Genomic DNA, 26,216 nt, shown 5'->3' on the forward strand with positions numbered 1-26,216 from the left:
AGGCTGTTTGAGAACATCACTCCTCCAATGGTTAGAAACCTTCGTCTAAAGAAAATGCTCCAGACAGCTGCTGTTGGGGATCCACAACCATCTGCTCAGGGAGGGGCGGGAGCTCTCAGGCAACTAGTCCCAAGCCAGTCCTGTGCTCCGGGGTCCTACTGCCTTGTGCCCACAGAGCTATCGGGGTCCCACCCCCGCTGGGGAGCTGGGCTTACTTTTTGACAGGCTCATCGCCGTACTTCATGAGCAGTCGGATGGCTGTGGGCGCAGTGTAGAACTTGGTCACCTGGTACTTGTCAATGATGCTCCACATGCGGCTGACGTCTGGATAGATGGGCAGACCTTCAAACTGAGCGTAAGACACCACGGTCAGCACAGCCACTGCCCAGCCTTTGTGACGGGCCCCGGGGAGAGCCTGGCACTCTGCCCTGGAGCCCAGGCAGCTGAGACTGAGCACAGTGGGGCCCAGGGGATGCTGGGAGCCGACCTCGCTCCAGGCAGACCAGGCATTAGGCCTAGGGCTGCCTGAACAGAGCAGAGCCTCTGTGCCACCGAGAGAAGCAGGGACCAGGTCTCCTCCACGCTCCGGGCTGGGAGCCTCTCCTGAGCTGAGCACAGCCGCGCTTGGGGGCATGAAGGAACAAGAGCAGGCCAGAGGCAGGGATCTAAGCTACCCCGGCCCCCCCACCAGCCAGTGCTCCAATGGCTCCCAAGGTTCAGCAGCTCTGCAGAGGCGAGGGCCCAGAGACTGCTGGTGTATGGCTTTTAGGTTGGGGATTAAGGGCGACTGGCTCTTCATGCCTCCCCTGCTCCCCCCAGTCCCAACCCCCGCCCCACTTTTCCCCACTCCAGGAAGAGCTCCCCCTGCACACTCACAAGGGCTGACAGGGCTTCCCACCCAGCAGGCACAGCACCCTCTGCGCCACCCCCTGCTGCTTCTGGGCTCCATGGCTTATCAGCGCCAGGTAGGGACACATCTGCCAGGCAAGTGGGGGAGAAGGCCATGTGCGGACTGGCTCCAGCAAGAGGACTGCCAACGTGGCCCCTTCTCACAACAGCCACAGCACAGCGCCTCCCGGATGTGAGTCCTGCAGCTCGCCCCCCAGACAGGCGGATGTGCTGGGGGCTCATGTCGACGTGACAGGGAAAGCCAGTCCTACCATCCCAGTGAACGCAGCTAATACAGGCTATGGGAACAAGGACAGCAGCAAACTTCCGTGTTCCAGAACTGCACTGGGCCCGGAAGGCGTAACACATGGCCTGCAGACACTGCCACGCTGCTCGGCATTGCCCCAGAAAGGAAGAAAAAAATTTCTTCCTCCTCCTTTTTCCCGTGAGAAGTCTGGGGTCTGACAAGTCCCTGCCCTGGTTTTGCTGGGGTTCCTGAGGGGGGGGGGGGTTGGGGATCTGCCAACCTCTCTCTCAAGTGTCCTTCAGGCACTGGAGATAAATGTGCTAGCAAAGCATCACAGCGGCAAGACAAAACCCCTCCCAACAGCAGCTCTGCTTTCACGCTGTCCCAACACCCTGATTCATTTGCTCTCCCATCCCCGCAGCATCCCCCAGGGCAGACAAGGCCCTAGTTTCTAAGGGCAAACAAAAACCACTTGTTTTCTTACACAAGAATCTCACAAACCAAGCCCTTCCTGCCTTATCACAAAGCAGCGAGAGCAACAGGCACTGGCTTCCTCTGCTGAGCCCTCCAACTCCACTCTGTGAGGCCTGCGTGCCGGGTGCCTCGCCCTCCTCACGGGGCAGCACTCTGCTATTGCAGCCTCCCAGGCGCTGGTTACCGCACAGCATGCGCGCTGACTCCCAGGCTGCTTTTCAAATGAGGTAGAGAGAAGAGCGGGTCACAAGGGCAGGGGCTTGTGCTCATTACAGAAACAGACAGATACCAAGGGAGGCTGCTCAGCATCAGGCTGGTCTCTACCTTCCAGGAGCGGCTCCCAGCCCTCACAGAACTTACCAATACACTGGTTGCCCCATTTGCCAGAGGTCCGTAAGTGAGGTAGGAGTGGCCAGTTATCCATCCGATGTCAGCCGTGCACCAGTAAATGTCCTCAGGATGGTGATCAAACACATACTTAAAGGTAGCAGCTGTAAAAATCATATATCCACCCACTGTATGCACGACGCCCTGCAACAAGAACACATGATCAGCAGGGAACGCTTCAAAGGCAAAGCCACCCCCAGCCCTCCCAAGCTGACCAGCACCAGGAGCAGGACTTCAGTGTCTGAACTGGAAAAGCACAGCTCCATCCCAAAGCTACCACCTCTCCAGCTCAGAGTTCTCGCAAAGTGCAGCAGAAAAAACAGAACCGTAGACTAAGTACTTCATAGAATGCTCCATAACTGAAGTATGAGCATGGTTCATCTCTAACTTCCCCCAGGGGTAAGCCCCTATTACTGGTATCTCTGAGACCTATGGACTAGTTCCTGTTACAGACATCGTTTCTGGCCAGGGAAGCAGTATGAATTAGCCATTGTGAAAGATACCTTGGGTTTCCCAGTTGATCCACTGGTGTAAAGAATGAACAGCTCATCTTCAGCATCGCACCACTCAGGCTCACACTCCTTGCTGGCATTCTTCATAAGCTCATGCCACCAAAGGTCAACATGGGAATTCCATGGAGTCTGAAGAAAAGCGAAAGATGGAGGGGATGATCTCCAAAGGCAGCTAGACCGGGCAAGCAGAACATGCTGTAGCAGAAGACTAATTAGCTTGGAACAGTGCTGCATGTTCCATGCCCTTGAGCACACCCCTGCCTGCAAAATCATGTTTCAGAACCATAGCCTCCATTAAAACCAGGGATGTTTCCCACCCACAGGGCTACCAACAAAACCTTTAAAACACGACCCGAGTGTAACAGGTGCAGCAAACGTCAGCTCAAGTCTGCAAAGAACCTGAAACTACAGACGCACCCCCACCCACCACAAGAACTTGGCAGTGCAGTTAGTATTAAAATACTTAGCCCAAGGGATGCTGTGCCAATGGGTATTCATCAAGCCTCCAGGTTTTACTTTATTGGAAGCTGCACAGATGCTCAACTGGTCAAAGAACCAGGGGGCCATGCTGCAGAATTTGGGTCCAGTCTGCTGTAGAGGACACAGGCCTCAAGTGGGAGACAGCAGCAACGTGGCTCAAGCCTTTCCTGGCCATCAGTGCCAAGCTGGGAGAGCTAGTGGCCATTAACCTGACAGCTACTGTTCATGTAACTGAATATCTTCCCTCTAAGGAACGCCATCCCTTCCCAGCTATGCACGGACAAACCTGACACGCTCTCCTATCTTACTGGAGAGGCGGCATTGCACTGCCCTGCACGGAGCTGGCCAGTACGCAGGAGAAGGGGCAGGGTTAATAGCCAGCTAGAAAGCCAAGCATAACGTCCCTTTGTTCTTCCACTGCCCATCAAGCCATAGAATCCGACCTGGCAAAGACTTGCCCACCTCCCAAGAGCCTCGCCAGGCTGTTCTCAACACAACACTCTTTGGCACTTTGTTCAGTCTAGTTTTAAGATGTCCCAAGTGATGGGGCTTACAGCCTTTATGGAAACTTATGTCTCACTCATCACCATCGCTTAGTTTAGCTGTACACCGTTTATCTTTCCACCATCCCTAAAGAGTCAATCCCTCCAGCTCCCTCCATCACGGCTGGCTGGGCTCTGAGCCCCCTCCAGTTTGTCAATACAGTTCTGGGAACATGCTGCTCACAACTGAAAGCAGTATTCCAGGGACAGCTGCTCCAGTGCCACAAGCACTTATCTCCCTCCGCTGGGACATGGGGCCTACGAGCTGCACCGGGGTCTCCTTCGGCAGCCATTTCACCTTGCACACTCAGCTCTGGTCTCCTGACTACAGCTGGGAGGGAAACCCTAGGTCCATCCTGCAAAGGTTTTCCCATTCTGCCTTGGGATGAAAGCAAAACTGTAGATGTGAGATTGCCCCCTAGTGCCCTCAGTGCAGCCCTGCACAAGTTTCCTTTCTTCGATGCCCAAATAAACTCCACACAGAATTCTCCAGTCCAATCACAACAGCCCTCCTTAGGGTTTGATTTACTAACAAAGTTCAAAACTAAACACAAGAGTTTTCTCTACAGTCAGGTACAGCCCAAACTCCCCGGGTCTGCTCAGAGTACTTCCTTCCCTAGCAGGCTACTCTCAGCTGTTCTCAGCAGCAGCAATTCTCCAGAGGAAGGGACAGGACTTCTTCAAGGGACGGCAAAGAAGGCTGGGCTGCTGTCTGGTGGGAGGAGGAAGCGGATTCAGCATTGTAGGAACATAGGGTTTCATAGCAATTCCTACAATGGAGTTAAGGTCTAATTTGCCTGAAGCATGAGGGTTTATATCCATTATGGTTTGGTCTTGTCTAACGTAACTGAAGAGACCCTCATTACCCACCATCTACGAATCCTTTGTTAGAGAGACCAGATGGGCGAGGTAGTATCTTTTATTGCACCAATAACAGATATTCCCTCATCCACCTTGTGTCTCTAATAGCCTGGGACTGACACGGCTACAACTACACGGCATAATCCTTTGTTGGGATTCAGCTACGTCTGTGTCTTCCAGGGTAGCTTGTGGCAGAGAGTTCCACACGTAATTATGAACTAAGAATATTCCTTCTTTTTCAGTGTTAAACTTGTTGCCTACAAAATTCATTGAATGATTCCTTGTTCCTCTATTATGAGAATGGGAGACCCTGTTGCCCAATCCCCCTTCTCTATATTGTCTCTATCACATCCCTTCTTACACATTTCCTCTCTAAATAGTCCTAATCTTTCACACTCTCTTTATATGCCAGTATAGAACTAAGTTTTCCTCGCCCCCCTCTGCATCTCCCCCACCCCATCCCGTCTGCTATATCCTTTTTGAGACAGGATGATCAGAAGCAAAACCAGCATTCTGGGTGAGAGCAGGTCAATTTAAATAATTAATTTATTTCCCAAGACCTATGATTTCTCTCCCCTTTGAGCAGATGCTTTCACGGAGCTGTACACAGAAATGCTTCTGTCTTTGGAATCCATCAATGTGTTGGAGAAACTCAAATTATTTTAACCCGCAGTATCTTGTACTCATCCTCAGTGGCATTAATATGCTATCATGTACTCTGCCCACACTCCAAGCTTTATCATCAGAGGTCCCTCGGAAGTTCTTCACATACCGTTATTTAAGTTAGTGAAGACTACAATCTGAAAGTTTTGCCATTTTATTGTCCCTTGTAGAACGGAACTTGATGGCAACCCACTATTAACTTCTATCAATATTAAAAACTCCCCATTTATTCCTACTCTGTTTCCTGTGTCAGCCAGTTTCTGATCCATAACAGTAGTTTGCCTCTCAGCCCATGACTACTTGGTTTCCTTAGTAGCCCTCTTGTGAAAGTCTTGTCAAAGGCATTTTTGAAGCCCAAATAAGTATCAATGGGTTCTCCTTTACCTACCATTTTGCTGACATGTTCAGAGTTCTGTTCTGGGGGCTGAGACAACTAAGGAGGCATATGATAAAAGTCTGTCAAATCACAAATGGGGTGGAGAAAGCAAAGAAAGAAATTTCATTTATCCCCTTCACATAACACAAGAACCTGGGGTCACCTGATGAAATTAATAGGCATCAGGTTTAAAAACAAAACAAATAAACAAATGGAAGTACTTCTTCACACAACACACCGTCAACCTGTGGAACTAGTTGCCAGAGAATGTTGTGAAGGCCAAAATTACAATTGTGGTAAAAAAGAACTAGATAAGTGCATGGAGGATAGGTTTATCAATGGTTATTGGCCAAGATGGTCAGAGATGCAACCTCATGCTCTGAGTAATTCTAAGCTTCTAACTGCCAGAAGCCAAGACTGGATGACAGGGGATGGATCACTTGATGATTGCTGTGTTCTCTTTGTTCCCTCTGAAACACCTGGCCCCAGCCACTGGCAGAAGACAGGATACTGGGCTAAATGGACCGTTGGTCTGACCCAGTATGGCTGTTCTTATGTTCTAGTAGATTAGATGCATGACTTTGTTTGTCCCTATTATGTTAATCTAGGCATCGTTATAACTAACTTTAATGATTGCTTAGATCGATTTCCTTGATGCTGAAGCAATGTTCACGCAACTGATTTCCTGAGTCACCCACAGTGCCTTTCTGAAAGCAAGGTACGTTTGCTACTCTTGAGAAGATGAGCTGATTTTAATAAGTGACTGCGTATTACTGCTAGTGGGTAAGCCAAATCATGAGTTCCTTTAGAACTCCCCGTTGCAATTTAGTAACTAATGTACTTCAACACCTCTGACCCCTCAGTCTGACAGTGGCTCCTATTAACCTAAAGAGTAGGTCTGACGTAGCTCTCTCCCCGACACCTCTGCACTGACATTCAGGAAACGATATCCATGCAAATAGTCATTTAGCTTTTCTGAACTGCTGCTTTTACTCCCTAGTAGTTCAGCAAACCCGCCAGCTCTCCCCATGCTTCCTGCTTCTGCAATATACATAGAGAATTCCTTCTTGTTTGTGTGTATATCCCTTCGGCTATCCGTTCCTCCCGAGCCCTCCTAGCCCTTCAGCTTCCCTCTGACATGCCATGGCTCACACTCCCTTCTATTGGAGAACCTTGCTAGTTACCCACGCTGTGCTATCCTGGCCAGTCTGCTCCCACAGGGTGACACAGACCCTGCGTGGCTCCATCAGGGCGGTTTACAAAACCATCCTGCAAAGTAGAGTGGAGAGATTTCAGAACATTTCCTCCTTTTTGACTTCAGAGCCTTTTTTAGCCGCTTCCTCTATTTTTCGATATCCCTTCTCTATAGTTGATGTCACTGTGCTAATTTTTGGTAGAATTCCTCCCCTGAGGACGTTGCATTCAATTAGATCGTGCTCAGTATTACTCGTGGGTCAAGCAGTAATTATCGTTGAGCCAACTCCTGTTTATTCTTCGGACTAAGTCGAGAGTACCCTCTGCTCATATGTACTCTAGAAATTAGCTAATACAATTCTCTTGGCTTCTGTCCTGCAGCTTGGGACAGGTTCTCTGCTCATTCCCAATGCTACGGCAGGAATTAGCGAGATACAAGAGAACAGAGGGCAACAGTGATGATCTTCAAAACGAAAAGGTGGGATTTTCATAAGGGCCTAAGGGAGGTCAGCACCAAACTCCCATTGACCTGAGCACCTAATTCCCTCAGGCTCCCTCAAGCATCCCAGCCTAAGATCTGGGCAAACCCTCCATTAATGGAAACAGTAGGCGTGCAGTGTCCACGCCCAGAGTAGCAGCACCTTGCCAGCAGGAACAGGATATCCTGCTGCAGTTCTCCTGGAGCCACCCTGTGCCCCTTCCTGCCCCGCCTCTGTTACCCATGTCAACACACTGATTGGGGCCAGCCAGTATATGAGAGAAGTGGTGAACAGCAAGATAGGCCCATTTCCCTGCTGTGTTAATACGGGTGGTAACACAAGGCAAACACCTTATCACCAAAGTGTACACACTATTATAAACTGATAAGAGACTTTATTCCAAGGAGCTGGTGTGAGGGCTGGGCTGGGCGAGCTCCTGCTTGTTCAGACGAGCCTACTGCTTAACAAGGTCTCACGCACGACACTGTGCCATGGACAGCTGCACTGCCTAGCCACCTCTTTTATGATGCAGAATGCTTTCTGAAGAGCCCCCTTCATCCAGATGGAGCCCCACACGCAAGCTCCTTTTTCACAGAAGGCAGGCATTAAAGCTGCAGGCTCCCTGCTGCACAAAACCACCTCTTACTTACCCGTGTCAATGTCTGTGCGGTTAGAAAAAACATGACATTTGAAAAGGAACATCACTAACGGGTTTAGTGAGGATTAGTAGCAGAGCTCTCCTTACACAGAACAGCAGTTGGAAAGTTAACTTCAATTAGTGCCAACTTCACTACAAAAAGAGGCTAATTTTAAGACCCGTTTTTAAAGGTAAACAGATTAAATGCCATCCTAATACTGGACACACGGCTCGTACATCTGCCGTGAGCCTGCTGTGTATTGTGCTGCTCTCTCCACACCATCAGGACTTCTGCTCTAGCCGTTTACGAAGGGGAAAAAAACAGGCAAGGATATTACCATCAAACAAACCCTGACCCACATTACGAGAGTCTCTGATATTTGTTTCTCCATCTTCGCCTCTGCACATTCATGCAACTACAGAAGATTTCTAAGATGTTAACACAACAAGGTTAGCATTCCCATCCCATCCCATCCCAGGGGAGTGGTCTGCAGACCCCCTGGGTGACTAAGGCCAAGGGGGTCAGTGAGTCTACCACTAACATGCAACTGCTGGTAACCCGATTAGGAAGATATACATGGCCGTGCAGACAGAGAGAGAGAGAGAGAGCTGTTAGAGAGGTGGAGCACTGAGAGGGAAGCAAAGGGGAAAGGCGCTGAGAGGAGGAAGCTGCTGCTAGATGTAAATACCTTGGGATGGAATCTCTTTGAGCTCTCAGTCTCTTTTTCCTGTTAAAAATCCACAAAGAGGGTGTGTGAGTTGAGAAATGGAGGATCCACATTGGGCCTTCGTCCACTTCTGTGCACGCAGGGAGTTTTCCGGGCTAGCGTCAGGATGGCTCAGCAGGCAATAGATTCCTATTTTCATGGTGACGGAGGCTCAGCCAGGAGGCACTCTCTGAATGAATGCCTGCCCTTCATTTCCACTTCAGTTCTACTCCCTAGAGAGTCACCTCTTCTGCTAAACACTGTGCAGGCCACCACCTCCGAGCGTGCACACAGTCCATTGGGAGTAAACACACAGACCAGTTACGCAGCTATTTAACCCTCACATGGTGTGTTCAGCGCAGGAGCAGCAAGTGCAGGTGGAAGGGGACAGGTATGGACCCAGGACTAAATATCAGCATTTCAGAGAGCACTTAAATGGATTTACCAGGAGGAGGCGTTAAGTAATGAACAGCACCCCACAGCATCTATCACCCTTCTGGGTCTTGACAAATAGTAACTCAGCCCTAGGTTACACACACACCCTGACAGGCAGGGCCCAGACAATATGTACCCAGTGTGAAGGCAGGCGCCACCACCCCAAGAGAAAAGACAGACTACAGCCTACAGATCAGATGAACGGAAGCAGAATCACTAGGCTGCAGTTAATCTATTTGTTTAAAATGAAGTGTGCCCACTATTTTCCCTGTATTTGGAGCTACCCAGCACGGCTAACAGGCCAAAGTTGCAGCAAAGACCAACATATACGGCCAGATTGTCAGGAAAAAGAGAGGGATACGCTGCCCCCTACAAAACAGTGCTACCATCACAGATCACCAACACGCCTATGCAACCTGGAGCCTGCACATCCATGCATGCAAATACCCCATCTGCTGTGCACACATTTTTTGAAGGGTGCATATGGACTATTACTTTGAAAACATGCCCAAGGAGCGTTCAGGAGCATGAGATATTGCGTTCCACACTTGGGGGAGCAAGCACACCATTCAGCAAGCCTCAAACCTGCCATGTATTACCACTATTTCCACAGTGGTCAATTACCACGACGACATGTCAGAATAGCAGCTCTCCCAACCCATTCCAGTCACACTTCGGACTGTTGGACGTCTATCATAGACGTGACGGAAAGCACAGGTATTGACCTATGATACCACCTTGCAAACGGGGCAGAAGGAGCAGCTTCAGGGCACTAACCTGAGCTTTCGCAATCTTGGGTAACTGGCAAGGAGGGATTCCACCTCCACAACTGGGCTGTGGTCTCCTTTCAGCGAGAGGAGGCAGAGATGGGCAGCACGTCTCTTGAAGTGTGCATGTAAACAGCATGATTGCACGCCCCCTCAAGTACTTGGACACCATGGTCAGACCATCTCCCTCCTTTTTCAGTCTCCTGCACTTCACTGGCTTCCACCCCTGCCTGAAGTGTTCTCCAGGCATCTGGCTCCAAGCTTCTTAGGCACCTTCAGCTGTGCTGGAGAATCACAGCAAGCCCTCAGGCCCAGCAAGGCCATACTTCACAGAGTTCTCCCAGCGCAGAGGAAGCAGACAAGACTGCACTCAGGAAACGTGCTAAAAACAGACTGAAATCCCATAGGGCATAAGTGTTGGGTCTGTGCAGGGCCATGCCCAGGGACCTATCCAAAGTTCATACCTACACTTCCCATGGTTGATCCTTCCCCCAGAGAGAAAAGCTATCTTCTAGAATGCAAGGAAGTCGCTAATCATGTAGAGAATTCCACTCTCCCACCCTGCCAAGCTGTGCTGCCTTCAGCTCCACCTGCAAGCGGAGAGAACACTTGCCTTAGGGTCCCTACAATAATTTAATATGTTTCTCTCAGATGGGGAAAAGCCCTGCCTTGCAGACTGGTTGCCTCTGAGATAGCTGGACATTTATTGATAAAACAAGACCCTGTGCCTTGCCTCAAGAAGCAAATGTCACGTGCCCAGCAACTGCAGCTGTTTGACCTTTCTAGTCAGTTACTACAATACTGTGCGCTTGGTTTGCCTCCAGGCCACTCAGTGAAAGCTCCCATTTACCCACAGCTCGAGCCACTGCTCAGCTGATACAGCCGCCTCTCCCCACGCTGTCAGCAGGGAGATAGAGGCAAGGCTGGGAATCGGACTCAGCTGTCAGGGTTACGGGCACTTTCTGGGAAGACGTGTCATTGTGCCTGGGAGGGGAGATGGCTATTTTCGTTCAGAAGGAAAATTCCTCTGCCAGAGAGAGGAACATGTCTCGTTCTAGCTCCTGGGCTGCTCAGCTCAAGGAATCTTGCACTAACGTGGGTACCCAGCCACTCCTTTTGGGGAGCTGCCAGGGGGGTTAAAGGAAACAGTAGGATGCCAGGAGGGGCTCAATCATTTCATTGGGTGGTGGGTGGTTCTTGAGAGGTCACATTGCACCATAAATCCAAAGGGGAGGGAACAAGCAGCAGGGAAGAGTCTGCACACACAAAAGCCCAGAGAAGCATCACAGTGGTGGTTGTACTGATCGATTTGTTGGGCGCACACCCAGAGCAACGAGGGAATCCCTCCTCCTAGCTTCCTGCGGGAACCCACCTGTACATCCTGGCACAGCCTCTTCAGAGGTGGCGATTTGCTGCATATCCCGTCTGACACCAGCTCCTCCTCCCTTCCCAAGTGCTTGACCACAATGCAGTTTTTCAAAGGGGAGTCTCTGCGAAGGGAAAGGAGGAGTCATTAGCCTGCTCCCGTACAGCCACGGACCCGTTATACAGGCTGCTGCAGAGACAACGAGGCTCTCACTGCACTGGCTGAGCATGTTGGAGCTGCACAGCTCTCCGAGGCCAACATGCTGATTGTATGCGATTAGTTACTGCTGAAAGCAATCATTCCACCAGTAACAGCATGTGTTGCTACCCAGGCCTGCTTGCTCCCACAACCGCTGTCTCAAAGAGCTAACTGGCAGAGCAGGGAGGGCATGGAGTCGTACTGGATTCACCTCGTGTCTCCCTCGAACTGAGCACCTGAGCTTCCAGCCTCAACATCTAACTGAAACATAACCGAACAGCAAGGCTACCACAGCAAACGGCTCAGCATTCACCATTACTCCACTGCTGGGGAGAGACCTGCACCTCCATCACTTCTCCCACCACCATTCATCTCCCTTCCCTGTGTTATTGCCAGATCCCAGGACCGTATTTCCTAGCAGCTCAGGGAAGGAGCTTTCCCAGGCAACTGGAAAGGAAGAACTTCAGTCAATTGTCTGGGTTTTTGTTGTTTTTGATTTGCTTTTTGCCAGACAAACAAACAAACAAAAAACAGTCAGAGGGCAACAGGTGAGACCAGCTTCCATCAATGGCTACTGAGCACACGTTACACACAAGACCAAATAGCCTGCACACCCATAAGGTGCACCAGGTACAATATGCACATTTAGAACAGCAGCTCAAGGTAAAAAGGTGTCTTTGCAGTGTCTTTTAAGTATATATCTGGGCACACATTAGGACCCAACAAGTGGATTGCTTATTTCCAGACTCTTAATCACTCTCCAAATAGGTATTAGTAGGCTTAGGCCTACACCAAAAAGATGCCTCAGCTGACCAAGGTCCCCTCATTCCAGGCGAACAGGAACTTACTTGTCTTTACATTTCTGCAGGGCCTCGTCTGCGATCTGCTTCAGGTTAATCAGCTTATCACCTCTATAAAAGGCATCTACAAAACAGTAAGTGAATCATTAAACTAGCCCACTAGCCAGGACAGCCTACAAATACTTGAAGGTCATTGGTATTAAGGAGGGGAATGAATGGTTCCGGGAGGATGACTGGAAGAGACCAAACAAAATGGGGAAGAGAATATTTGCGCAGGTGTCAGGAAAGGTTGCCTAACAAGATCAGTTGAACTACAGAAGACTCCTCCAAGGGAAGTGGTAAAATCCCCTCCTTGGGAGAGGTTCACATTTAGGCTGACCAAAACACCTGGGAATGTTCTGTAGGGAACAATCCTACACTGTCAGAACGCAGACTGCACGATCTAATAGGCCTTTCCCATTTCTCTGGTTGATTAATAATATAACCAGTGTTACAGAGACCATGGTTGGGCAAAAGACAGGGGACTAATATGCAAATCTCACAGCACTCCAGATGGACTGACATTTTGCTTTACAAGTTAAGATGTGTAGCAACACATTACTGGACTTCTTCAAAATGCTGCAGTTTACTGGAGGGGTGGGAGGGCACCACATAAATGATGCATCTGGGAAACTGCATCAAGAAGCATCCAATTTATTTCAAAGAGAAAAGCTGACGCACAGCTAGTTTTTGAAAATACACTTGCTATGAAGAGTTGGCAGCAACACAAGCCATTGAGCAAAGTGCACAGGCTGCTTTTAACTCTCCGCTGTTTATCAGGAAAGGAGAAACAGTTACCAAAGCACATGTGCCAGTGGAACGTACCCCAGAACTGGCAACTCTATTCAGAAGCAACTCCTTCCTCCACCCCATCTGAACAGAATACCCCATTTGCAGGAATATATTTTTCCTTCATTAATAGTTAATCCAGTTTTTAAAATAACGTCCGTAACCAGGGCGTTAGCTGTGGAAATACCTGCAAGGTGGAGGGGATTGGGGAATATTTTACCTGCTGTAATGAGGAGAGAACAATTGGAATCAAGAATCCGTTCGCAAAGGGAGTCTGCTGAGAAACCTGCAAACTGACGAAAGAACACAATCATTCTCAGCAGCGAAGGATGAGGAAATGCTGGGAATTACAGAATTCAAAAAGGCAACAGTGAGCCTCAGAGCACTAACAGATACTGCCAGAGGGCCAGGAGGCGCACTGGACTCCAATGGGCCAGTCAAATACCTGAGGCTCCCTTTGGAGAAGAGCAAGGTGATGGCCCCCTCCAGGCTGCTACCACAGTACAGCTTGCAGAGCAAAGCGAAAAGCTGCTCCACTTTTAAACTCAAGTCTTTTAGCGAGGGCAAGTGGGATAGGAAATGGCACCTTAATTTTAGCCACCATCCATCTCATAATCACTGCCCAGCTTACCAACTCTTCTCAGCCCTCTGTCACTCTGCCACAGGAAAACTATCTATATCCCAAGCAGCGGCTCTGAATTTAGCATAATTCCCAGCAGTTGCTCCTACCACAATGGAGTGAAGCGCTCCAATCCTGGCACAGGCGAGCATGGCAACAACCAGCTCGATAATCATTGGCATGTAGATAGAAACTCTGTCTCCTTTCTTTATGCCTGTGAAAAAGAAACAGAAGATATTTCCCATGCGGGCAGGCTGGTGGAATAGCTAAGATTTCAATGACATGAGGCTATCAGAGATCTGTGCCCTGCTGCTCCTAGAGAAAGCATAGGAAACAACCACTACAGGAGACGGGAAATAGGATATAAAATCCCAAACTAGCAGAATGTTAATCAACATCACTGCCTCATGCCAAGAAGCTCTCAGTTTAAAGCTCAGCTGACAGGAGCCACTGAGTTGAATGTTTAACCTTGTATGCATTCATGTGTTTAATAAGGATGCAAGGCCCCACTGAAGATTTCCAGTGACATTAGCTTGGACAGTAATGACTGACTGGCATTGTCATCACGATGTATAAAGCCAAAGAACCAAAAATGCTTACAAAGTTTTATAGTGAAATGGCAACAATATGAATGCCAGCGATTTCCAAGCCATGTAGATGCAGATGCACAAGTGTGCACACACACACTTTGCTTTTGTAATCAGTGAAGTTCCTGGTAAGGCACCTGGAATGGTTACTGCACCAGGGTGTCACTCTATGCAATGCCCCTTTAAAGAGGTACCAATGCAACCAGCTTCCGGTGCTATCATCAAAACCTCTAGAAAGTTCCTAGCAAGGTGTCAGTTATAACGCAACTAAACACAGTAATGGATTTAATAACAATAATCTCTAGCCCTTGTATAGTGCTTATCAGTAGCTCTCGAAGCACTTTATAGAGGTCAGTATCTTTATCCCCATTTTACAGATGTGGAAACAGGTGTGCAGAATACAGGCCCATGGCAGAGCTGGGAATCCAAATCTCCCAGGTCACAGTCTGGTGCCCTCGCCCCTAGGCAATACCACCTCCCACATTCAGAGCAGCATAAAAGTGAGCTAAGTCAGGTACCTTGTTCCCGGAGAACATTGGCAAATTGGCAGACCTTGTGCAACAACTCGCTGTATGAGATCTTCATGGAATCCCCGGGTTCATTCCCTTCCCTGCAAAAACAGAGATCAAGATTCATTCAGAGAGGATTACAAGGATAAGCAGTAGCTGTGTAGCTTCAGCGCAGCTCTCAGCCCAGCCTATAGTCTCTAATGAGCTGCCTTTCTGAGCAGAAAGGGCCAAAGCCTACCCTTCCCATCTCAGGCCAAACTCGCAATAGCAGTAGGATTTAATCCAGAGTCACAGCCAAGCTGAAACGCATTTCCAGGATTGGCAGCATGGATGGAAGCAATCAGAATTCACTGAGCAGCACTGAATTTCCAGTCTCCAAGGGTGGGGAGAGTCACAAACAGTACAGATGGCAAGAGCCAAAGGCACCCCGCCACAAAAACTGAAGCAGTGCATCCCTTCATGAACACACGCATTGGAGAACAAAGCCCAGATCTGCAGCACTGCATTTTGCACAGGCCCACCCTAGTTGGACATGCACACATGGATTCCTGGAAACCCAGGCCAGTGCCACCACTGGTGACTCGGCCACAGCCAGGACGGAAACCCCAGGGCGCAACAGATGCAAAATGAAGGAGCAGAGGAGGACAGGAAAGGCTCCCCTCTTTCCCAGTACCGTTTACCTGATGGCTGGGGTAATGCGGAGAAGTACCCAAAGACTTTTAAAAAGCTCGCCCACACTGCAGTGTCATCTGTAGTCCCCACTGGGTCTGCACTGACTAACGTGAATGCTCCCTGCCGCAGCCAAGGCACACATTCAGAGGCTCAGAACATGTCATGATTAGCACCAGACATGGTGATGGGATGAAAGCCGAGAGCTGTCACTCAGAGAGAGGGGAAGTGCTTGCTGCCATACTGGGCAGGGCAGCAAGACACCACGGGCTTTGTTTTTAATTTGATAACATGCTGCATCCACCCCAGTGAAGTGCACGGGGTGCGGCTCATGGTTAGTCAAAGGGTTAACATGGGGGATGCAAACAATACCAGGCAGCAGACTTCCCACCCCACTGACCGGTGTTAGCGCCAATGGAAAGGACTATACAACCTGGGCCCCTTCCAAGGGGACAGCACCCAGCAGTTCTCTACCAGATCCTGCCAGCACACAAGCTTCAGTCATCTTTCCAGAATCGCGAGTCTCCGGTTCCTTCTCACCTGCATCCAGGATGGACCCTACATGGCTCCAGACAGCACAACAAGTGCTGCCTCTGGGGAGAAGGCAGAGCCATACCTGCATGCTATCCCCAGCTCAGGGGAGCAGAGCCCTCCCTGGAACTCTCCTCTCTGACAGACACTGCCCAAACCACAATGCTTGCCCGGTCGTGGTGCAGCAAAAAATATTCTAACGTGGGAGCACAGACCCAGCAGTTTAAAGCATCTGAAAATCTACAGCCTACAAAGGTAGCTGCTGAGCCCTAGTCAAGCTGCGCCCTGGACACCCATATCTACACATGAAAGGCCAGCTGTACCTACACAGGTGTGTGCATATGCATACATGCTGCCAAGGTACTACACCTATGTGCACACAGGTGTGCGACAGGCAACGGATCTGTCAATCAATGGCAATGGAAAATGGATTTCCGTCTTGATCACAGGTGCCAGCATGGCCTCTGGCAAGGAGGAGAGAGTAAAATGAAGGGAGGGAAGTGAACTAATGATTAGCGCAGGAGGCTTGGGTCCTGTCGACACTAGAGACAATTTTCAGACACTTCCCACCATTGTAAGACCAGTTCAGCTCTGCCGCCATGAGCAATATTGGGAACCCTTGTGTAGTCAGATCCACTTTGAGCGAGGTTAGGTGACAGGAGGTTTAACCATGGCAGCAGATGGCAACCCACTTGCAGTAGAGCTGTCAACATTGCCAACACAGGTGCAGATGAACTAGGCAATCTGAGCGTGGCCCTTGTGTAGACAGGATTTCAGAGTCAAGAGAGACTCGAGGAACTCTTCAGAGTTGGGGTAAAGCTGATGCACTGGCTTAGACCAGGTAAGAACTTGGCCCCAGAATTCCATTCTTGGATCTGCCAGGGAGTTTCTCAGTGACTAAGTTGAATTCAGCCCTCTACTGAATGCGACTCTCTCAATGGGAACAGAGAAGGGGAGCTGCTTCTTCCACCTACACTCAAGCAACAGGGCATAAGCTAGACACAGCCCTCAGAAGAGCATTAGCAGAAACATCCATCAGATGAATCCCACCGGGGCATGTTGCATGAGGAGAGAGCATGTCCAGACCACAGGTGCAGCATGCTAGCTGGGTGCTCAGGCAGGCAGCACAGCACGCTCCAATGCCAGCAGAATTCTGTCCTGGCCAGCGGGGCAGGTTTACTTTAGCCAAGGACACAGCGAGCAGTGTGTCTGCTCCCCTGCCCCAAGCTGTCTGGGGTAAAGTGTGCCACACGCTGCCTATCAGGGAGTATGTACAACAGTCGCCCCACAAGGGGCTGGGAGGCTCAGCAAGCGAGTAAAGCCCTAGGATCCTCCCTCAATAGTTACTGAACTTCAGTGCTCACTGGAGTTGTTCCAGGATGGCTTGGCTTCCTGCCTCGAGTCTTACTTGGCTGCATTTAATTCCTGTGCCATTAACATATTATTACATCAGCAGCCCCCTCCACGCTCCCTCCCTGGCAACAAACTCCAAAGGAGCCTATTTGTTTCAGGCGAGGGTGGTGTCTGGTGGAGTAAGATGAGCCGATCACTACACCCTGGTGCAGCAGCCAATGAGAACAGATTACACTTCCCACCCTGTGCTCTGCGGAGGGTCAGACCAGTGGGGAGACTGCAACCCTGGCAGGCAGCTACAGGGCCAGAATTGGGAAACCGATCCAGAGATGCCAAGGCCAGAAGGGACCATTGGGATCACCTAGCCTGACCTCTCCTGTACAACACAGTCCAGAGACCTTCCCTACAATCATTCCTAGAGCAGACCTGTTAGAAAAACAGCCCATTTCACGATGGAGAATCCACAGCAACCCTTGTTCCAAGGGATAATTACCCTCACTGTTAAAATTTTACACTCTATTTCCAGGCTGAATTTGTCTAGCTTCAACTTCCAGCCAGTGGATTGTGTCAGACCTCTCTCTGCTAGACTGAAGAGCCCAGTATTAAATATCTGTTCCCCATGCAGGTACTTGCAGACTGTAATCAAGTCACCGGTTAACTTTCACTTTGCAAGCTAAATAGACTGAGCTCTGAATCTATCATAAGATTATGCTTTCTAATCCTTTACTCATTCTTGCGGCTCTTCTCTAAAGCCCCTCCAATTTATCAACATCTTCTTGAAATGTGGACACTACAATGGGACACAAGATTACAGTAGCAGTCACACAAGTGCTAAATAGAGGTAAAATAACTTCTCTGCTCCTACTTGAGAGTCCCCCGTTTATGCAGCGAAGGACTGCAAGTCAAATGCCTTGTAGAAGTCTAAGTATTTTATTTCAACACTAGTACCTTTATTAACCTGTAATCTCATTTAAAAAAAGAAAAAGAAAAAAAAAGAGGAGGTGCTTTCCAGGGTGAATCCCTCACTTTTGCCTCAGAATACCTTGCCTCGCTGTACATATTAGAGTCCCACCAGAACGCAGTCCCCACACAAAGCAACTGTAAGGAATGTACAAGTTCCCTTTGCCGTGGGGCCTGTATGTCAAATTGTCACTTTTAATCCCACAGAAAATTCACCCAGTCCCCCAGAAGCAGAGCAGCTAGTGGCCACTGATCACATAGAAGCATTTTCCTAAGTGTGTGGATCACTCCGGCTTCCTAAGACACAGCACTTGGACTTGTAATTTTAAAGTTATTTGTCTTCTTAATGAGCACATGGTACAATACGTGAAACACTGGGGGTGAAGAATAAAGACTGGGCAGGATCAAAGCCTAAACATGCACTTCTGCTTCTTTTGGGGATTTTTGGGGTATTTTTTTTTTAAATCCTTTGATAAGAATTAGCTTCATCTGCTCAGTGTTTAATAGGGTTTCGCTTGACTCGAGAATGAGAACCTCAGGCCTTGTGAGGGGTTTGAGGTGCAAAATTTAAACATCTAGAATACCTTCCCCATAATGTTAGGACTGTTAATTTGGTATGGGTCCATCTCTACAGAAAAGGCTGCACAAACACAGCGTGGGAAAACCAGTCAGTGAAATTGACCAGCTATTTTCATTACTCAGGCTGGGTGAACTTCAAAAATAAGACTGTATAAATGACAGAGTAAATTTAAGAGTTCTTACAGTTCAATAGCCTCATGTGTTAGTAGCACAGGCAAGAAATTGCTGAAGTGTGATTTTTCCTAACAGTGTTTTCTTTAAAACTATGAGTCAAGAACCAATTTTCAAAATTGTTACAAAGGAGAAACAAAAGCTCCTTGAAATACTTTACTAAATTAAATACATCTATGAAATGCCATTTGGACCTGGCACCAATCCACAGCACAGTTTGAATCCTGGCATTTAACTGTTACTTCATAACTTTATGACACCACATGGATTACAGCATGAAGAAGATTTAACACTTTCAAGCCCTTGAGAAAGTCACAGCTACGTAACACTGGGCTTCCAATCCTATGGTTTAGGAATTCCCATGCTGCATGTGCATATGTAACCCAATGGTGTGTGTTACAGGGCCCCATCTGTGCCTGATCCACAGAGGATAGGAACCATTACAGCCCATAGCTACAGAGGCACAGTTCTTTAGCATAAGCTGTAACAGGTCATGCTTTTAGCTCTGGAGGTCCCTAGTACAGTCTGGGTGTGTTGGCTAAGAAGGCAGTGCGAGAGACACAGACAGACAGACAGACAGACACCCCCCCACACACACCCACCCCTTTGCCTACAGAGCCCCTGCAGAATTAATCTTCAATGACTGTACACTACAAAGTTAGTGACTGACCAAACTAAAGATACTCATGCAGGGGCGGCTCTAGGCACCAGCAAAGCAAGCAGGTGCTTGGGGCAGCCCATTTGCAGGGGTGGCAGGGATCCAGCATGGGAGCTGAGAACCAACAGGGGGCCCTGGGAGCCGTAGTTCCTTGGTTAGCTCCCTGCCTATACAGCCAGTCCTGGATCAGGGAAAGAACTACATTTCCCAGCATTCCCTTGGCCGCTACCAACAGGAAAGGGAGGTGGAGGGAGTGAGGTAGCTGAAACCTCATGCTGCAGCTTGCTGTGAATGGTGAGCTCACTGCTAGAGCGGGGTGGCCCTAGGAACAGGGAACAAGTGTGCCCAAGGAGTAGAAGGCTTTGGCCCAGCTATCCCCTTCTGAAGATATCCCCAGACTGGATCAGGGATACTGCTGTGATCTCACCTTGCAGCCCCCAAAGAAAGAATTGGGTGGACTAAATGGACAGTGCCCCCCTCTATCTGAAGCCTAGCAAGGGAGGTACGTGGATCCCACTAGAATTTAAAATGAAAAGTAAGGGAGGGGAGGCTCTGGACCTGGGCAGCTTTAGATACAGAACCAGGGCATGTAGGAGGATTTCCATGTTTGAGCCATGGAAGCAGAAAATGATTTTTCCTTTCCAGATTTAGCCAATATTCAGAAAGGGAATCCAGCACCTGCCTTCCAGATTTGAACACCTCAACATTCAGGAGTGCTCAAGCTCAATTCGGGCAGCTGTTACTTCATTTCTCCCAAATCAAATATACTGATCCACTGTAACTTGCTGTAGAAAAAGTAAGATAAAATTGAGCAAGAAATGCTCCCCAGTGGTTATTAGGACTGGAATTGCTATTTTCAACAGCCATTGCCATTTTTTTTTTAGTTTTATTTGTTTAAAAGGAAGACAGTGATATTGCATTGGCAAATTCCCCATAGAAACAAAGAGTGGAACAAAAGAATAATAAAGGCACCTCAACTTTTCCTCATTTATGGAGGACAGTCTTATAATATGCTTCCAGATATCCTCCAATCATACAAGCTGAAAATTGTTCCACTTTAATAGAGTTCTGTAACCATATGGGAACCAATCCTGTCTGTGTTCTGTGCACATCTAAAATTCCTGCTCAATGACCCGCCCTGGGAGCGAGTTACCAGTGACCCAGGGCTGGGGCGGAAGGAGGGTACAGTTGGCAGGGGAGAGCCCAGGGCTGGGGCAGCAGGGGGTGCGGGTGGAGGGGGAAGAGCCCAGGGCTGGGGCAACAGGTGGTGCGGGGGGGGGGAGAGCCCAGGGCTGGGGCGGCAGGGGGGGGGGGGGAGGCCCAGAGCTGGGGCGGCAGGGGGGGGGGGGAGCCCAGGGCTGGGGTGGGGGACAGCCAAACATTTTTTTCTTGGGGCGGCAAAAAACCTAGAGCCGGCCCTGTACTCATGTCCCTAATTAAGCTGGAACAAACACACAAAAGACTGCTCTGGGAGACGCTCAGGCAGCTGCTGGAGGGAGCAGGTCAGCTTTGAACTATGCTCTGAACTCAGGTTTCCAAAAAGGAAAATGATTTCCAAAGTCAAGGGCCTTCTACTGAAGATCCCCACCCAGCAGCCCCCAGATACCCACTTCCAGGAACTGTTAGCCAAAGCACATCAACAGGTGTCAAATAACATATTGGTGCATTAGAAGGGAGACAAGTCTCGGGTAACCGGTTTCAGAGTAGCAGCCGTGTTAGTCTGTATCAGCAAAAAGAACAGGAGTACTTGTGGCACCTTAGAGACTAACAAATTTATTTGAGCATAAGCTTTCGTGGGCTAAAACCCACTTCATCGGATGCATGGAGTGGAAAATACAGTAGGAAGATAACACACACACACACACACACACACACAAGAAAAGATGGGGGGTTGCCATACCAACTGTAATGAGAGTAATTAATTACTCTCAGGTAGTGGGTGCCAAACTCCATAGGGCTCTTAGCTCCTTCTCAGCACACTGTTTTAGGCGAGGTGGGCTCTCCAGAGCATGCTTGCAATGTGCTCCCTGCAGCTAACCCAGTTCAGCAAGCCAGCCACCGGATTCTGAGCAGCTGTGGCACCCCCGGAAGTATGCCACAAGAGGAGTGAAATAGAGGAGGAGTTAAAGGCTGAGGTATCAGTAAAGCAGTATGGGACCACTCCGGTAGATGAGATGTGCCCAGCTGGGAGCAAGAGGTACACAGGAATGGCTGCCACCCCAGGGAGAGGCGGGGGAAAAGCCATCCCTTAGCGAGGGATCAAAGAAGGATCTATTATAAAAAGATGATCCGTAGAAGCCTGGGAGATCTCATTATGGGGGCAGGGACTGGTTTGATCAACTGAGGTTTTTTAATCTGCTGCAGAGTCCCGGAGCTGGAGGAGCCAAGGACCTCTGTTATTTGAAAAACGAAGCATCCCAGCCCCAGGTTCGATTGGGAATCAAGTTTAACAGAACTCTTGAATACGGCAAAGGGCAACGGAGGCCAGCCAAGCTGTTAGCATTCAACACCCATTCTCCCTTCAGCACAGGGCAAGCACAGAACCCTTTCTCCACAGCCATCTTCACTGCAGCATTCTTCTGTCATGGAGGGCTGGCTTCATCTGCACCAACTGACAGGGTGACAAACGCGCTGGTGAGAAGTCTGGAGAGGCCTCCGGGTGTGAGGAAAGGTGGTGTGGGAAGAAGAGCATGGGGACTAATGCCTCACCTAGCACCTGCAGCTCACACCAGGAGAGGGGAAGCCAAGAACCTGCCCCCAAATGAGTCACAGGAATAAATGTCAACATCTCAGTGCACCTGGGCACGTCTTCACTGGCAATGTTAAAGTGCTGCTACGGCAGCGCTTTAACTTGGCTTGTGTAGTCATGACATAGCGCTGGGAATAGCTTCTACGAGGGGCGTAGCTCCCAGCGCTGGGGGAACGTCCCCACAGGCCCCTTAAAAACCCGAAAACTGGGGGGGGGGGGGGGGGGGGGGGGGAGGGGTATTTATTCACACCCCTGAGCGAGAAAGTTGCAGCGCTGTAAAGTGCCAGCGTAGACAAGCCCTTAGATGACCTTGTAAGCTACTGTTTGTGTAACCTGCTTGAGCAATGGTCAAACACATCCCCCACCCCAGTGTTTGCACTCCACAAGCAGCCATGGCTTTTATCAGCAGGGATCAGGTCTGAGGGGGATGTCACCGATAAGCAGGTGTAAGGAGAGAGGGGTTGTTCAGACTGAGTGGGGGAAGGATAAGGAGTAACAAGATGAAGCTGAGCAAAGGACGTTTCCTGGAGGGAGATCTGCCAGGCTGTGTGACAGTCAGTCTCCCAAGGGAGGTGCAGCACGACCTGAGGCACAGCCATGTTTGGGGGCCCAGACAGACCCCAGCAGGAAGCCAGCATAAGGGTAGAGCAGACAGACTGAGCCTTTAAGAGCATCTCCCCCATCTCCCTTTGGCCAACAGTACGAGGGGGAAGGCACACACCAGCTAGAGCAATAGTTCTCAACCTATTTATCATTGTAGGCCACAAAGTGTTACCTGGGCTGCAGGTTGAGAACCACAGTGCCCCCCACCTAACCCTCCCCACAAACTCCTATGCCCAGCGCTCTCCAGCCAGAGACCACTCCACAGAGAGGGGCCAAGAGCAGAGAGCCAGGCGTGGGGGCAGAGACCTCAACCCCAGACCCCGCCATGTGGGGCCATGCAGCAGCCGGCAGCCCAGACCCCACCGCAACCCTGGACCCTGTTGTGTGGGGCTGGGCAGCAGCCGGCAACCCGGACCCTGTGCCCACCGTGGAGCCAGGACCCAGAGCCCCCGTGGCCTTTAGCACACAGCTGAGCTGGGCCGCAGCTGTGTGCTAATTGGGCTGCATGCAGCCCGCGGGTTGAGAACCGCTGAGCTAGAGGCAGAGGCCCAGCCAGTGCCAGCTCTGTGGCCTTCTGCCCGCTCCCCCTTCCCCATCCTACATGAGGAAGGCCCATATGTGAACTCCTAGGGAGACACCATTAAATAGGTGGCTGGGGACAAGGGAGGGAGGGAATTCAGGAAGGTGTGGAGAAGTAAAGGAAAGCTCCCAGGGGAGGAAGGACCCCTTGGAAGAGGTGTTCTCTAGCTACCAGGGAACAAGGGAGAGGGAAGTCCTGTTCCCAGGTTGTGTGACAAGGTTGGATATACACACTGTTTGTGTGGATGGAATTACAAATCGAACAGGCGAAAATAAATCTTGCCTGAATGCTCTTCTGGGCTGTCACGGAGGCTGTTATTCTGGACAGCTGATAAACAAAGCTAGGGGCGTAAAATGACAAGTTAGCCTCAAAGCCCGACACCGCCACTAAATTGAAATCTAGCCCCTCTGCCAACCAGTGGGGTTTTATAACACAGGAAGCTACGATTTGTAGCACATTTTTTACTCCCTTGCACTGGGTGACAGCACAAGAAAGTGACCAATTCAGCAGGGAAACAGACACTCTGACCATATGCTCAATGCTGTCAAATGCCCAGCATAAACTAGCTGAGAAAACCGAGACAAACTCCTATAGGGGGGGAGAAAACATTTTCTGACTGTGCTGACAGTGTCCCTTTAGCTGACTAGAAGAGCTCCCTAAGGCACAAGAGGGAAAATGTAACCCAGTTATAAATGCAAGAGGGAAGTATGCAGTCTTTGGACAGGAAATGCTGAAAGAGGTCTGAGGTACACAACTGCACAACAGAAAGCTCACATGGGAAGCCAGAAAGCCAGCTCCTGGCCTGCGGCATGACTCAGCAGTGCAGACACAGGAACCTTCAGGAAGGTTTGGTTGGCACCACAGAACTTCTATAATCAAGTCACAATGTGGTAACTGGAAAACCCCCCGTAGCCTAGGGACCAAGCCAGTGCCCGGACCTGGGGCTGTACAGGCGGTCATCCCTCTGCTCTCCCAGTAGCCCTTCCCCTGAGCACAGGCACAAGCAGAGGGGAGAAGCTGGAATCAACCGCTCATCTGCTGGAGACCAGGTTGTAGCCCTTGTGGTATACCCCTAACCAGTCTATAATGCTCTGAGGGATAGTTATCCAACTAAGGGGGATCAGAAAGGCTTTTATCAACCCACTGTACAGAGCTACAATTTAATAAATTGAAATACCAAATGAAGCTGCTTGAGACATGATTTCCCCAGCCAAGATGGACGAGAGACGCAGAAGCAGCCAATGTAACAGTAATGCCAGAGGCTGGGAAAGACTTGTGCCTCTAATGGGCCCACATTCCTAATCATAACCTAAGAAGATGGGCTGAAACATTCAGCTAAAATCCTCTGCAAAATGCATTAATAGGGATCATTTAAGATTATGATGAAATGGACAACCAATAGATAAAGGGAGAAGGTTATTTGCCCTGGCAAGCGCAACAGAGAAACACTGGCCTATTGTTCAGTACTGATGCAGAAAAGACAGACTTTTCTGTGGGTGGAGTGAATCCTAAAAAATGGTCCCACAGAAAATGGGGATTGGCACAAAACATTAAGCCTAGACAGAAGCCCTACAGGTCATGCAAAGAGAAACCAGAAACAGATCAGATTGAACTAGGTGTTTAATACACGCCATGGGAGACAGCCTCTCCATTTGATATAGAAACTCTCTCATGAACTGCACAGAGGAATGAAACTTACTGTAGCGGATTACTGTCTACTACACTCAAGGACAGGCCTCAAATTAGTTAGGGACAAGATCTAATGGGGAGATTCTCCCGCTTCCTCACCTACTAATGCTGAGGTTCCACATCTCCTGCCTCTCCCCAACCCAATACACACCAGCTACTTAAGCAAACTCCCGAGGTGCTCTGGCTTTCTACAGTGACAAATGAAGGGAGTACTTTTCATTAGGAGTCTTCCCAAAAGGCCTGTTTCTGCCCACCCCCAGCAGTCAGCCTGATATCTTATTTCCTCTTGACAATGAACCCAGAGGTTTCTGTTTGGGGGGAGCGGAAGTGGATTTGAACATGACAATTTGTAGGGGAGCCCGGGAGGTTTGGCACAGAAGTAGTTCCTAGAAGTTTTGACTAATTTGGCAACACTTTTACTGTTTGAATGTTAGTGCAAGCAGAGCAGCAGAAAGCACCCCTGCAAAGCTCAGACTGGGCTACACACAGGAATAGCACTGCTTTAACCACACTGGCTCTAAATCCCCTTGTGTGGGCATTCAAACCAACTGAAACTTTCTGCATGGATTTCACTAAGTAGAGTCAGGCATTCTCTGCACACAGACTTGCAGCAGTTTAACTAAAAGTCAGTCTAAAGCAGCGTGTTAGTTAAACAGGGCAGGTTTGTGTGCACACCTGGCCTCAGAAGTCAGTTTACTTCAATCGGTGCAGTCTCACCGCGCAGATCAGGCCTCGGAGACTACTTCCAAAATGAAGCAGTTGCACAAGAAGCATCTGTGTAGGTGGCGGCCTTGGCACAGCCAGCACATCATTGAGAAATGATCTCCTGAGGCACCCAAGCTTTCAGCCCCCTGGGTTGGGAGGGGACTGGCACTGGCAGCAGGATGTTTTCTGCAAAGGACCCTCAGCTTTGGATAGGACTGTCCCCCCGGTCCAGAACACTCCTTACATAGCACCTGGATGAGCTGCAAGGCCCATCAATCCCCTGGAAGTGGGGGTGGTGCGGTACTTTATTTTCCTCTGTTTGGTGGTTGGGACGGCTAACTGGTTGGTTGATGATGTGGGCGGGCAGTGACACCGGCTGGGTTGGCTGTTTTAGTCTTGACAGGCATTTGAAG

General features: G+C 49.6%; 1 protein-coding gene across 2 annotated transcripts in view; it reads right to left on the reverse strand.

The window, feature by feature from the left end:
- The window catches only part of ACSS2 (acyl-CoA synthetase short chain family member 2), a 65,919-nt gene that overhangs the window by 11,711 nt on the left and 27,992 nt on the right, over window positions 1-26,216 (reverse strand). The window contains exons 3-11 of one of the 2 annotated variants that reach the window (XM_034786960.1): window positions 14,566-14,657; window positions 13,571-13,674; window positions 13,062-13,134; window positions 12,062-12,137; window positions 11,022-11,139; window positions 8,430-8,468; window positions 2,500-2,637; window positions 1,970-2,140; window positions 216-349 (exon numbers count right to left, since the gene is read on the reverse strand). In XM_034786960.1, the coding sequence (XP_034642851.1) occupies window positions 216-349; window positions 1,970-2,140; window positions 2,500-2,637; window positions 8,430-8,468; window positions 11,022-11,139; window positions 12,062-12,137; window positions 13,062-13,134; window positions 13,571-13,674; window positions 14,566-14,657 (945 nt within the window). The remainder of the gene's footprint in view (window positions 1-215; window positions 350-1,969; window positions 2,141-2,499; window positions 2,638-8,429; window positions 8,469-11,021; window positions 11,140-12,061; window positions 12,138-13,061; window positions 13,135-13,570; window positions 13,675-14,565; window positions 14,658-26,216) is intronic. The other variant, XM_034786961.1, reaches the window with a different exon arrangement.

Source organism: Trachemys scripta, chromosome 12 (assembly GCF_013100865.1).
Source record: "Trachemys scripta elegans isolate TJP31775 chromosome 12, CAS_Tse_1.0, whole genome shotgun sequence".
In the NCBI taxonomy this organism is placed as follows: Eukaryota; Metazoa; Chordata; order Testudines; family Emydidae; genus Trachemys; species Trachemys scripta.